Source organism: Hesperophylax consimilis, chromosome 13, assembly GCF_061612785.1.
Source record: "Hesperophylax consimilis isolate HC1 chromosome 13, BYU_Hcon_1.0, whole genome shotgun sequence".
NCBI classification, from domain to species: Eukaryota; Metazoa; Arthropoda; class Insecta; order Trichoptera; family Limnephilidae; genus Hesperophylax; species Hesperophylax consimilis.
The window spans coordinates 23,789,449-23,804,633 of record NC_142848.1 but is presented as its reverse complement, the minus strand read 5'-3'; the positions used below and the strand labels follow the sequence as shown (position 1 = coordinate 23,804,633).

General features: G+C 34.0%; 1 protein-coding gene across 3 annotated transcripts in view; it reads left to right on the top strand.

Annotated features, from left to right (window-relative positions):
* The window catches only part of LOC149418629 (glutathione S-transferase 1-like), a 38,981-nt gene that overhangs the window by 9,769 nt on the left and 14,027 nt on the right, over nt 1-15,185 (top strand). For 2 of the 3 annotated variants that reach the window (XR_016303007.1, XM_089638892.1), the window contains exon 2: nt 14,932-15,083. Coding sequence is in view for 2 of the 3 variants with exons in the window: in XM_089638892.1 (XP_089495018.1) it covers nt 14,943-15,083 (141 nt within the window). In the remaining variant the exon portion in view is untranslated. The remainder of the gene's footprint in view (nt 1-14,931; nt 15,084-15,185) is intronic. The other variant, XM_089638893.1, reaches the window with a different exon arrangement.

Here is a 15,185-nt window from a genome sequence, read left to right as displayed (position 1 = left end):
CCTCTTATTGGAAAACCCTGTATAAGGTAATGGTTAAAACCACTTGATTTATTATTATTGATTATAATAATATATTTAGAAAAACGGTATTTGAAATCATCATGAAGCCATCTGAATGAATATAAAAAAATAAATAGAATATGGTTCAATGTATTTTATGGCGGGATGTTATCAGAAATTGTTAAAAAATATGCTGAATACTGAAAAACTTTTAAAATACTCATGATTTTAATATTTTCGTTGTAAAAGGAATTTCAGGCAGTTTAAAAATGAATATTTTTACCATTTCTCCTTGTTTAGTATTTCTGGCTTTCACCCTTGAATATTTTTTTATAAAAAATGTCATAGTCAAAATAATTTTCAACGAAATCGATCGAAACTTGGCGGGGTACGTGTGACGTCATTCTTTTGAAATAATTTATGCCTACACAGCTGTGGTGTACCCGGTGTTGCTCGGGGTCGTGAATTATTTGGAATAAAGTTTTGAGGTTATGAATTGTTGGCTCAACATCAACTTTTCTCTACTTTCTATAAATGTAATATGTATGTATAGCTAACTAACTAACCATCGCGCCGTTTCCCCGCAGGGATAGGCAGAGAGGACGGACCGCCAAACAACTCGGTCTTGGCACACACTCCTTGCCTCATTCACATTCATACATAGTCTCATACATACTCTTCTATTGTTCTGACTCTTGACATGGCCCGACTCAAGTGTCTGATTTACTTGGTCTGATTTTACTTGATTTCGCTCTACATGCCCAAACCATCTGAGCGTCCCTTTCTTTAGCTTACTCATTACGCTTACATCAGCCTTGCACTCTTTCCGGATCTCCACATTCCTCACGCGATCGTACATAGTTTAACCACACATACGCCTCAAGGATCTCATTTCAACAGCATTCAATCTGCTTTCATCCTTTCTTTGCCAGTTCCATGCCTCACTTCCATACATCAGGGTAGGTACCAGCACTCCATTGTGGACTGCTAATTTCGCTTCTTTGGACAATTTTTTGTTCGCGCCAACTGCGTTCAGTCCTCCATTAATGGAGTTACCTGCATTTACTCTTCTTTAAATATCTCTGTCAGCCTTCCCATCTCTCGTAAACATGCTTCCTAAATACACAAACTAATCCACCTGCTCCAAGTATTCCTCATTCACAGCTATATTGCACACTGTTTTCGTACTCTCTCTTTCAAACACCATTACTTTAGACTTACTTACATTCATCATTAACTCATTGTTCATGCATACTTCGTTCATCCTAGACACGAGAGACTGCAGATCATCCATACTATTAGCAATCAGCACCGCATCATCAGCAGTGGCGGCCAGCTAATATGTGCTCCCGAGCGCCGAACAACCAACAAGATTTCCGACATGGCTAATCACAATACGAAATTCGGTTCGGTTATAATATCTCATACAAAAGGTACCTACTTATTAAGCGCGCTTACCTTGCAGACCGACTTTGACTTGTGCCTATGTTCGTAGCAGTTCGTTTTCGATTGCGATCCAAAATTTAACTGCTTTGTCGCATATTCTGTGGAACAGTCGAAAGCGTGGGTACATACCAGTTCATACTATTCTTTGCAAATAATACCATATCAAGGACGGCGTTCGGGGTTTTACCACCACATCAGAAGGAACGGTTTATTCAGTAGAAAGTTAAACTAAAACGCGTATGTTTGATATTATTGTCGATATCGTGGTTTCAATTTACCATCTGCTATTTTTCAGCGAATGTTCTGCTTCTTCGATACAAGCATACAGGATAAAACATGTCATTAAGAGATGAGTGATGGTCAGATTACTTATTATCAGTTTAGTCAGTACTCGCCGTTACCGGGTAGTGGGCATTGTCTGTTGAATTTAAAACTTTTCTTACTCTGCGAAAGTTTTAAAGTTTAATTGCAGGTTATATCGATCTTGTATATCAATTATTAATAAGGCATATCAATTGCAGGTTATACTTATTTATGATTATTTTTGTGATTGTTCAACGTATAAATTAAGAATGAGTTTGAATGTGAAATATATTAAAAACAATAGGTCGAGTTTTGAAAACAAAGTGATATTAAAAAATGCCGGTCCACCTAAACCTGAACTGATAATAAAACAAGAGTGCAAATCTGAATCGAAGAAGTTTACTCGATCATTTAACAAAACAATGTATAACAAAGGTTCGTAGCTCTGTGCATGTGATCAATTGAATAGTTTATTTTGTTTTACGTGTTTAATTTACGATATTGATTCAGTTTGGACAATCAGCAGTGTTACTGATGTAACTCACCTTTCTGAAAAAATCAACAAACATAATTCTTGTCATTTACACTTACAAAAAGTTTTGAGCTTAAAGGTTTTAGGAAAAGTTGACATCAGAATGCAATTGGATTCAGGCTACCGTGCCTAAGTTAAACACCATAATGAGCTATTTAATAAAAATCGATAAAGGTCAAATTTCCCAGAACATGATTACAATGTGACGCTTAAAACGTATGACTTCCTAAATAAAGTTCAGTAAAAAATGAACTCTGTGCAATTTACGCTCGCGACAAAAGCTAACGGCGCTTTATCAATTTTACAACTTTTTTATACTACTTGTTTATTAGAAGGCTTTCGCGAGACTGTGAAATTACTAAAAAATTTGTGCGCCATTCATGACGTTTGGAATGACCTCAGATGAAAGCTAAAGATGTTTCTCAACGTTAAAAAGAATAAAATCTTTTTTAAACACGTTGAGCCAGGACAGACTGAACGCACTATCAGTGTTAAGCATTGATAGAGGTCTTCGCTAAACAAAAGGAGCAGAGAATAGAACTACTTTATAAATAGGTATCTACCTTTATTTAATTTATTTTATGACTTAATGTAGTAATCCGGTGAACCCCCACATATTTTGACCACCGGCCGCCACTGATCATCAGCATGTATTATATATATATAAACCTTCCGGAAGAAATTCTCTAAATGATAGTGATTTCCTATCAAAATCTGTTGCGTAGTTTAAAAGAACTGAGCGCAGAAACAGACAGACGTGGATAGTGATTTTATTTTATACTATTAGAGATAACCTCGGATATTATTGACGTTTATGCATTGTTACATTCAACTTATTAAATAAAACAACTAAGGAAGGAAAAAGAATAACACTTACCTTGCAGCCTATTTCCAAAGTAACATCAGTAAGGGTAAAGCATTCGAGCACACAAAAAACAATCACTTTCTTGTATTGTTTGTTTATTTGTTTGAAAGAAAACAACACTAATCAAATAGTTCCCAAACACAGTGGATAAAATATTTATATTTTCTTTTAAAAAACGAATAAGAACAATCTGCCACTTCTTGTTCAAAACAAAAGCACTCGAACTTGTTCCATTTTTAAACAGTTTCAAACTAAGCAGTAATGCCTAGGAAAGGTAGAAACTGGATAAATAGTATTACGGTAGGAACTAGCCACATTCTCATTTCAAAATCCAACAAGTACATACGTATTTAGCTGTTACGAAAATATAATCATTGCATAAATAAACATCAACTTCAAAACATATTTTTATCGGTTTATAAAACATACACCTGACATTTATAAGGCACGTTACGAGGCATTCTTGTACTTTGTACTGTACTTTGTAACTAGGCAATTTAGAATTGTATATGCCTACCTTCATTGAATTTACTTGTAGATTAGAGTGAAATCAAATACCTATTGATTAATCATAATGTATCCTAGAATTGAATTAGAAGAGAAAAAATCGTATCATAAAATTATTGATCAAGTAGTTATAAATATTTTAATATTTGTTAAGAAATTAATTAATTCTTCAGGAACAACTTTTTTTATAACTTATTGTGAATGTTTTATCCATCAATGTAATATATCATTAAAAAAGAAAATAATACTAATAAAAAAGGACAAGACACAAAAAATAAAATCAAATAATGAAAAGGTAATTTTAAATGTGAAATCGACAAATATAACGTTTAATAAATAGGTCCCAATGGTCGAGTGGTTAAGACGCCTGTCCCAGATTAGCAAGAGATCTTTGGTTCGATTCCTAGTTGTGACCGTTATCTTTTTATTGTCTGTGTCTTGTTCTGTTCCATGTTTCGTTTAGACTTATTAGTATTATCTTCTCTTTCAGTGATAAATTAATTGATTATTCATAATTGTTGACTTTCAAATCATAATCTAGAATCTTAAAGATATTATGTGTATTGTCTACATAGATAAAACAAATATATTAATCATACAACATCGGCAGATGCGACCTTTCAGAAAAAAAATAATAATGCGTTTTTTTCTTAAGGCGATGCACTACGTCGTGTAAGATTTTGAATCCAGCCGCTATCAATAACACACCTTACGTAGATATAAGGCTTAAATTCCCGCTTAATACTATCCATCTGTTTTGATTTATGCAAGAAAAAAACATAGCCAAAATGTGCTTTTTATTTTATTTTGTGGATGTTCAGGAACAAATATTTAAATGTTTTTCGATCATTTTATAAATAACTTAAATCGCCATATTATACAATAAAACCATAACTGAAAATGGATTCGTAAGTAGGAGATTTTGAATTTTAAAGCAGTTTTCATATGCCTTATACATTATTTTTTTCTGGGCTTATAAAAAGACTTATCTAAAAAATACTCGATTATTTCAAAGGCCAGGATGTATTCTACTCGCAGTATTTAATTAAAGCATCTGAAACATTTCTAGGCGACAAAATTTTCAAACCAAAAACACATGATTTTGTATTACTACGTATTGCATCGCCTCAAGTAATCTTTAAATAGTATCAAACAATGTCGCTATCCGCGTATGTCTGTTTGTGCGCTTAGTTCTTATAAACTACGAAACGGATTTGGTAGGATTTTCACTATCATTTAGAGAATTTCTTCCGGAAGGTTTATATATATAATTCACGCATATTATATTTATAAAAATTAGAGAAAAGTTGAAGTTTTGTAATAAAGACAAAAATATTTTCGGTCGTTTACATTGCTAACACTGGCTAAACCTTTTGAGATACATCAAAATAATGTACTAAGAAATTGTATATCTTAAAAAGGCCTACATTAAAGTATGCAATGGTATATGTCTATCTCCTAGGGTTAACCCTCAGCAACGCCTAATACATGTCAGCTAGTTTTTTAATAATTTTAAATATACAGGGTGTCCGGAAACTCGTAGTACAAGCGGGAAACTGGTGAATCTACATCACATTTGGAGTCGATTTTGTAGTATATTTTTTTTTGATTTGAGCTTTCGTTATCGAGTAAATCGAGTTAGAAGTTGATTTTTTTAATTTTTTAAAATTTTTTTTTTAATCAAATTCTTATAAATTATTACTGAAGATCAAAGTACCCAACTAATTAAAACTATTTGAAAGTAAAACAAATGAAGAAACTCGGATTTGAAGCATTATTTTGAAATAACCCTTCATTTAATCCGGTGTAATCATAAAATATTTCTGCTCTGCAGGGTTAAAACATCTGTTGTTCAACCCTAAACACCAGAAAAAACTTTAACCCTAAAATAGCCGAAAAATATTTTTTTTTGGTTTTTTTTTTTTTTTTTGTGAAAATGCTCAAATCAAAAAACTTTATGTTTATTTGGGTTCCCCATGTGGTGTAGATTCTCCAGTTTCCCGCTTGTACTACGAGTTTCCGGACACCGTGTATATCGACCTTTGTGTTGGAGAGGTTCAGATCTACTAAGAATTCGGAGATCGAAGGTTCTAACCATGTAAAGGGGTTCGGTGATTTTTTTTATTATGCCTTTGGAAATATATGTACCGTTATATTTCTTGAAGATACATCAGAGAAGAAAGTCGTGTGAATATCAGCTTGTCAATAAAATCCAATCAAATGGAATATTTCCGAACGTATCAGAAAACTAAAAACTTATTTTAAGAGGTGGTAAAATGCACTTTCACATTAAATTAATGTTATCTAAAGAATATTACAGAAATAAAGATATAATATTTTAAATGTAATTTTTTTTTAATCAAACGTACAATTTTTTAATCGTAGCTCACATTTTTACGTTGTTTTATCGACTAGACACTGAATTAAAATTATCAATAACAAAAAAATGACATGTTTTATTAGAAAATTGTATCATAAATATTACTGCAACTTCATTTTTTTAGCGTTTCATATAAAAATGATTGGTAAAAAATTTGCAAAGTTTAATAATTTTTTCTCAAATAGCGGTTGGAAACATTGGTTTCATTGTGGTGTACATTTGAATTATTCTGTTTTTTTTCATATTTTTAACTATAACGGTAAGGTTATTATGAGACCACATGAGCAGTTACAAAAAGCGAACAAATTGACTCACCCGTTTGTTGTAAAAACTGAACAGATTAACCTGAGGGGTTAAGATAGAATATTCACAAAATATATATACTTTAACTGACCAACTAGGAAATACCCATTTTTCGACTGTCAAATTGACAATATTCCATATTAGTATTATAATATAGATACATAGCTGACAATTTTCGCAAAATTTTAGAGGTATAACACAATACTCCTATAAGGCAACAATACTCGCAAATACAATAGCTCAGTAAATTTATTTATGGCAATGTTCCGAAGGCTGATCAAAAAATTATAAAGGATATGTTTTCCTACATTGATATATTTTTTAAAAATTACGTAAGTAGTTAAAACATTGTGTATAATTTATAACCAAGAATTACACAACTACGTATTTGTAAAAAAATATTTCACAAAAAACGAAATAATTTTTTTGCATTAACCCCACCCCACACAGGAGGACCTGAGGAAAATAATTTCTAAGGGACTCAGGGACTATGTCGTCTTTGAGGATGCTGTGTATAGGGTCTGTTTTAAGAAAATGAGAGGATGTTCATGGAAGGTAAAAGGTATGAGGTTTGGGTAGGAATATAAGGATCAGCGTGTCCATGAGTGATGGAAATATAAATATATCCCTCCCACTGCGACGCAGGGTGATGGGTCGAGATGCCAGTTAGAGAGGTTAAAGGGTCTCAGCAAACCAACCTCTCCCGACCTGACTCGCCACGCAACCCGGGCACCCCTGCGTCACCAAACGTAGGGAACTACTTGGGGTGGACCATACATAACTACAAAATTGTTATGTATGACTTGGGGCAACCTTCGGCAGAGGTGTTGGTTATTCAATAATATTTTCAGTTGCGAACTTATCAAATACAAGAGGTCCATAAAAGAATATTTCTCTGATGGTTTGTGAATAATGTTTATGTCTCTTTTATAATTTGATTTATGGTTCCATGATAAATCAACTCATTGACAATTCAACACACCTTTAAAAGTGATATAAAGTCATTAGAAACGATGAAAAAAATTTAAACCTAACCTAAACTAACCTAACTTAACCTACTTAACCCAGTTTATAAAGTTTTTGTTTCATTACTTTCCATGACTTTATATAACTTTTTAAAGATGTGATGAATTATCATTTTGATGATTTATCCGGTCACCACGCTGTATATGTCGGATAAACTAGCAGGTCCATTATTACTAGATTCAAAAAACGCTGGTTAAAAAAAGTAATTATTAAAATCATAATGATTATTAAATTTAAAAAAATTATAAATCGTAATTTTCCAAACATCTTCTAGATGAAAATTACTCACTCAATGATAATAATAAGTAAACCAAAAAATCCGAAAGCTTGTTTGATATTTGAACAAAAAAATTATAATCTGCTCGCTACTCTTGGATACGTTTAAGCTGAGTTCAATTATAATATAACACAAAAATACAAGTTAGTATAATAATGATGCACAGAAAAATAAAACGTTGAGTCATATTCATTTGAAAACACATTACTTTAACGACCTTTAGCCAAATTAAGTAGGAAAATGTAATGGGTATACCATAAGTAATATTCGTAATTTTCTCGGAAATCAATAATGGCATTTATATATAAATAAAAATGTTAATGTTCGTTTGTTCAAAATGTCAAGGATGGGTTGTTTCAAAAAATTTTAACAATTCATCGAATTTCAAAGTTGATTTTAGAGTTCTGTGAAGGTTTTATTCATGTTCTGTTATTATATCATAATTGGCCAGTTGTTTAACAAAAATGAAATGATAACAGAACTTGAATAAAACCTTTACAGAACTTGAAAATCAACTTTGAAATTTGGTGAATTGTTAAAATTCTCAGAAAAAACCCGTCTCCAAAAGTTCTTCACAGATTGCTTTGAAATTTTGACACAACTTTGCATTCAAATACGCGTGTGTTTTTAAATACCTATATAATATATATGTCACTTGTAAACGCGCCGTCTTGGAAGTTAAAGCAAATTGTGCTATTGTTTATCTATCTGCACAAATAGACTGAGTCACAACTAAAACAATAAAACCAATTTGTTTTTCATTATAATTATCTATATGGAAATTATCAGGCTTATTCCTGATAAGTTTGATAATTATGACAAATAATTATAAGCAATAATTGGTCGCCTGAAATATCAATACAAATTGAAAATATCTCAATAGCCAACGGGAATTGAATCCGTACCTTCTGATGTCCGGTCGGGTGCTCTGACGACTAATTATTGCTTATAAGTATTTGTTATCATTTATGCTATGCATACAACCTTGTCTTATAAACATTAGTATATCAGTAAAAAAATAATAATATTGATGATTATGTGTAAAATTATTCCGTGAGAAGCAATGAATAAATAAATTTTAAAAATCGACTCGTAAAAACCAAGATTTTTACTATAATACGCTTATTTTGGAATGGCTTTTAAAACTTTTTTTGTTTGACTGAGTATTGACCCTTCCTACCCAGGAGTCTATAACTATACCAACTTCGCCAAATGCCGAACGGGTGGGACCGACTTATTTATTTATTTATGTCTATTCTTGAATACACATTTTACAAATGATTACAGTGGTTTATATTGTAGTACAGAGAAAAAAGTACAGAAAAAAGGTATAAAAAATAAAGAACATAGGTTGATATAGGTAAAACTGTGCGTGGGTGATATTGTATGTTACGTGAACACCTCACTAGGAGAACCTGTGCTGAGGTGTTAACGTGTTTGTGATTAAGTGTGACAGGTATTTATGTGTTGTAGTAGAAAGTTAATTTTTCTTTTTTTTCACAGACATTTTTCATTGAAACATGAAAACACACATTTATATGTGAGTGTGTGTATTTTTGGATAATTCTTAAAGAGCGTGTATAATATTTAATTGTACATATTATATTTTGGTTATGTTTGGTTTGGAATTATAATCTTTTGAATAAAGTGAATATCTTGATTTTTTATCCAGGCTACGATATGTTTTTTGAGAAAGTTTGTAGATGTATTTGTAGTCATTAATTGTTTCAAAGTAATGAGCATACTGTTAAAAAGTTTGGTTGCGTAGTATTGAAAGTGTCTTTGTCCGTGTGTGGTGTGTGTTATCATATTATTATACCGATATTTATATTGTATATTAATTGCTGTAATATCATCCGATTTCAGAGAAATGCGTGTGACGTATACCGAGTTTCGACTTCATCGGATATCGGGAAGTGGGTTAATTTCCGCTTCCAAGATTTACATGCATTCATCGATTAATTCATTCCAGAAAAAAAATTGAAATTAGGAAAGATGTATTTAAAATACACGGATTTTTAAAAATATATAACGTGAAATTAGTCGCTGGCGGTTCACCTTTACGTACTGCCTGTTACAGCGTGATCAAAGACCATCACTAGTATTGTAAACACTACAGCCGTCAACGTCAGCTGAGAAAATAATAAAAAATAACTCCAATGTAATAAATAATGTACTGGATACCCCAGTCAGCGAGTCACCGTGACTTGCAATATTACTGCTGATAGCGATGCGGGCTTATTCTCAACTCTTCGCGTGCGGATAGCGCTCGTTAAAATACCACTCCAGTAAACAACAAACAAACGGTTTGATAAATATTTTATTATCATGACGTTTAATCAATTTTCTATGATTTTGTCTATTTTTGGATGCCACCCGCAAACAACACAAATCAGTGACATGCCATAATTTTAAAGCCTAAGACACATTACATTATTCGCATCAATGATTATTTGGGCGTGGACTATAAAGATTATATGTTGAGGTGTCACACAACGCTATCCTCTCCCTACGGCAGGAGAGGGGGTTAGATCAATTGGGGAACTGCCGCGGAATATCACTTATTTGTACGGGACCTTGACAGGTGACAACGCTCTGGGTTGCATCAATTTCAAATATCGCCTGGCTAGCAGATCACGGCATATCATCTTCACCACGCCCACACTTATAACAAATCATCTGTCAGGTGTGACAGGTCTGTATGGGGAGCGATATGGTGTTATAAAAACGGTTTTATGCGTATATCGCAGTGTCACCACCTGTAATGTATGCCAGGTGTAGCTCGTGCCAATGTGATGTAGAGGCTGAGTATTATTGGATCGGGTGAAGGTCGTACACAATAATGATACGTGATCTTGTACTGATATTTATTGGGGAGCTGCTTGTAACAAAAGAGGCACACAACTAACGTGCATCGCCTTTTATAAGATCTTGCAAGCATTCCATCTCGCTTGCACTCATTCACATTCGTAAAGACATCACACCACCCTTAAGATTATTTAATAAAGCCAGTTTTTTGAGTTTTGAAATTTCTAAACTGATTATAAACATTCCAAGGTTGGGATGTTTGCACCCTCGTTAGATTTTTTAAATTTATTTTTTTACGAATTCAAACATTCCTGGGTTACGAATAACCTGCCAATATTTTTTAAATCTTCTACCACCACAGTGAGCGGAAAATGTTGCTGGTATCGTGATGGGAGACTTAGCCATCAATGTAACCAGCCGAAGAATTGAATTGGCAACTTTATGCCAAAAACATCCAAGCATTTCTATTTCAACACAGAAATGTATTTGACATTATCCTAACTGCTCGTGATACTCGAAACAAAGGGCATAATCTCTTTCTTTTCCTTTCGCTGAAACAGCTTTTGATTAAAATTTAGATGCTTTGCAATAAAGCTATACAATGCGCTTCCACATGCCATTAGACAGTTCACAAATTATTTCAAATATAAATCAGACATCAAGTGTTGGACCATCAGCCAAGACAGGTCAAACGTCAACGATTTTATTAAAACCTATTTATAAGCATGTTTTTCTATGATAAGATGCTGCTTGTCTTTATTTTAAATGTAATATTGCCTTATTTTTATTTATTTTGTCAACTCCTTATGTTATAAGTTACGCCTGTTCTTAACACAGGCGTTCCTAGTGAGATATCTCGGTTAATTTTATTGTATTCGAACGGTTCACTTGACTCACCCGTTTATCGCGCAACGGACGGTAAATCAGCGTTTAGTGTAAAATTAACATGGCACATGGAGACAATTTGCCAAATTATCCGTTTTCCCGTAAAAACGGGACTGTAGGCATATAGCGAATGAATCGACAGAGTTCATAACAAAGTATCAGTTAAAACCGAATGTTTTATGAGGACGGCGAAAAACGTGTTCGTACAAATAATGATATCATATTTATTAGGAAAAAGACACATATTCTCGATATATTCTGAATGACTAATAAATATTTTATCAGGAAATTGGCATGCTGTCACCTTTTAACAAGATCATTTTTTTCATCAAATTTGATGTAGCTTGAAGCAACCCAACCTTAAACAATTTATTATATTTTTTATCCCACGATGTCCAGAATAAGACTCATAAAATCACACATTCTTTGACAATGTTAGTAAATCGTCACCACATAAAATTTCATCACGTCAGTTGACAACAAGTCTAATCATAAATTTTATGAATGTTATTGTCGACTTCGTACCTACACACAGTGCGGTAGAATGTATGCCAGTAACCATGATCTTGTGATAACGCGCGTTATGAAGGGTACACCAAAATCAGGGCCGGCACCACAGAATGTGAACCCAAAAAGCCAATAGACGTTAGAACTTTCACACCAATGAGGAATTTTTGATTGACTTGGCATACAATATAAAGTATGTAGTTACAGTACCTGTTGAATTACGCCACTGCTTTTTAATAATGGTTATGATTGTGGGCTGTTAAAAATTAAAAAAAATTGAAATTTTAAATAATGAAAAGAGCTGCACCATACGGGGGATTTTTTAAGCTAATCCTATGCCTGCTTCTAAAATGGCCAGTGTCAATGTTTCGTTTATCTTCTGAATCTTAAGGTTAGGTAAACGTAACGTAAGAAAGGAATAAAAATACAATATTAGATTGTTTCACCTTTACAATATTGTATTTGTTTGCCTTTCTTGAAAGAATTATCTTTTTTTACGGAAAAAACTAATTATTCACATTTATAATGCATATGTACGGCCGCAAGTAAATAATTATTCTGTTAAAGCATAACTTGCAAAAAGTGTATTTTAATAAAATAATTAAATCAGCGCCATATATGAACGTGTAGATTATAACGAACGTTACGTTTAAACTTAAAATAACTTTTCGATTACGAGGAAAAATAAATCGATTTTCTAGGGCAATGTATTCAATTCAATAAAAATTCTTAAAAATATAATAGAGCAAAATTCTGTATAATATGTCTCGTGAGAGTTGAAAAATGCATTCATAAATATATTTCTTTTAGAGGGGAACTTCTTAATCTCGATGTGATCGTAATTATAAAATTCAAATTGTTTTTTTGATTTCATGAATTTTACTTGTATTTGGAAAATACTCATCCATTTTGGAGCTTGGAGGTTAACCGGATTGATGTATTTAGATTTTTGTTTGTTTTTTTTTGCGACATTTGGTAGCGTGTGTTTTGATAGCTTATCAAATTTGATCAATCCCTTCTTCTACGCTTTTACCTCTGAAATTACCACCGCTCTTCTGATTTTCTCCCACATTGGATAGCCCTGTTTGATAGGCTAAAAACTCACGCTTCCGAATGTCTTGGGCAACAAATGGGCGACAAATAGATGAGGATTATTCAAAGAGCGGTGGTATTTTCAAAGGCAAAAGAGTTGAAGAAAAAGGCATTGATTAAATTCGACGTAACATGGCGCTAGTATGGGCCTAGTCCACGTTGGCCTAGTCCACGTTGGCCTAGTCCACGTTGGCCTAGTCCACGTTGGCCTAGTCCACGTTGGCCTAGTCCACGTTGGCCTAGTCCACGTTGGCCTAGTCCACGTTGGCCTAGTCCACGTTGGCCTAGTCCACGTTGGCCTAGTCCACGTTGGCCTAGTCCACGTTGGCCTAGTCCACGTTGGCCTAGTCCACGTTGGCCTAGTCCACGTTGGCCTAGTCCACGTTAGCCTAGTCCACGTTGGCCTAGTCCACGTTGGCCTAGTCCACGTTAGCCTAGTCCACGTTGGCCTAGTCCACGTTGGCCTAGTCCACGTTGGCCTAGTCCACGTTGGTCTAGTCCAAGTTGTCCTAGTCCACGTTGGTCTAGTCCACGTTGGCCTAACACAACGATCTCGTAAACGTTATTGGGGCGAATTAATATACGTTTCTGAGACAAAGCATACGGTTTCACTGAACCTAGTCCAGTGGAAATACTTTGACTGGTGGTTCATATGTCTGTTTTATTCTTCTTTGAATGGCTATTATTTTCAGAAGCGGTGCTATATTTTTTGGTCGATTAGTATGAAAATAACGTGTCTTATATTTCTACAGTGTTATTGGCGGGCTGAGATTCATATTCCGTTAATTCAGTTAGTTTCTTTGAATGAAATTTTCAGAAGCGGTCCTCATTTTTGTTCGATTAGTATTAAAATAATATGCCTAGTATTTCTACAGTGTCATTGGCGGGCGGAAATTCATATTCCTTTCATTTAGGTTTTTTGCTGTTCGATTAGTATGAATATATCGTGTCTTGTATTTTTATAATGTCATTGGTGGGGCAGAGATTCATATTTATGCTCAAGACAGAACTTTTTTGTTGTTTATTTTATGTTCATTTCGGGCCAAATCTTTCCAATTGATTAATTCGGCCCTGGTTACAATATATATATTTATTATGTCACGAGATGAGAGACAAAAAATGTTAATTCGTACATTAATGCTTTGTTGTCACAGTCGTCTGTGATAAATAAACACGTTCAGTGAGAAAAACAAGATACCTACCAACTGAATAAATTTTTTTTTTCTAAAAGTATAATAATTAAAATTTCGAAAAGGAAATACCTACCTAAAACGAAATTTGATATTGCGCTGCCGAACTGCTTGTTTATAATATAGTGTTCTTTCAATTTTTAAGTAAATATGAATGTCATTGAAATGCTGGTATAGTTCTGGACACGTATGATACACCATAGATTCATACCCTTATTTTTGATTTCGACTGCACAATATTTTTCTACTTTTTCTATATGTCCGGTTTAAAAACTCCTGGATATGTGGGTAAGACTAGAGGATCTGGTTTTGAGTCCCAGTAGCAACCGTTACCTTTTTATTTTATGTGTCCTGCTTGTATCTTTCATATGTAGCGATGCTACGAGGTTTATCTAGAACACTTCAGACGCAATGCGAAGCAGTTGGCGTTTCTACGTTCATACCTACGGCCTACGAGTACTTGCCGCTGAGCGAACTACCTACGTCAATACGTTGCGAGTTTGGCTAGGTACATTTCGCGCATTCGCTAGAAAGGTCTAGACAATCACTTAGGCATAATTCCAGCGCCATAATAACTACCAGAAGTATCCAAACTGAGCGAGTTATCACGAGTTTACCAGCGGTCTCGCGTAGTTACTACCGCCGTCGGCTGGACTATATAAATAATTGAGATTTTCATTGAGAATTTGTTGACATTATATTCTTGATTAAATATTACAGCTTCTATATGCCAGCCCTTATAAAATGGAATTAATATATAAGTAGTAGAAAAAACACTTTTTGAAAAAAAAGAATTCTCTGTTGTTCCAGAAGATTGAGAGATGGCGCCGAAGCTGTACATGGCCGAGATGAGCCCCCCTTCCCGGGGCTGCATGCTGGCTGCACAGGCTATCGGACTAGAACTGGAATACGTCAACCTCAACTTCCTGGAAAAGGACCACCTCAAACCGGAATTCGTCAAGGTAACAAACAAATGGTTAATTCCAGAAGTAACTTCATTCCCAGTGGAAGCGATCCAGAGGCGGATTGAGGAAGAAGTGGACTTACTGCGTGGAAAAGGATTG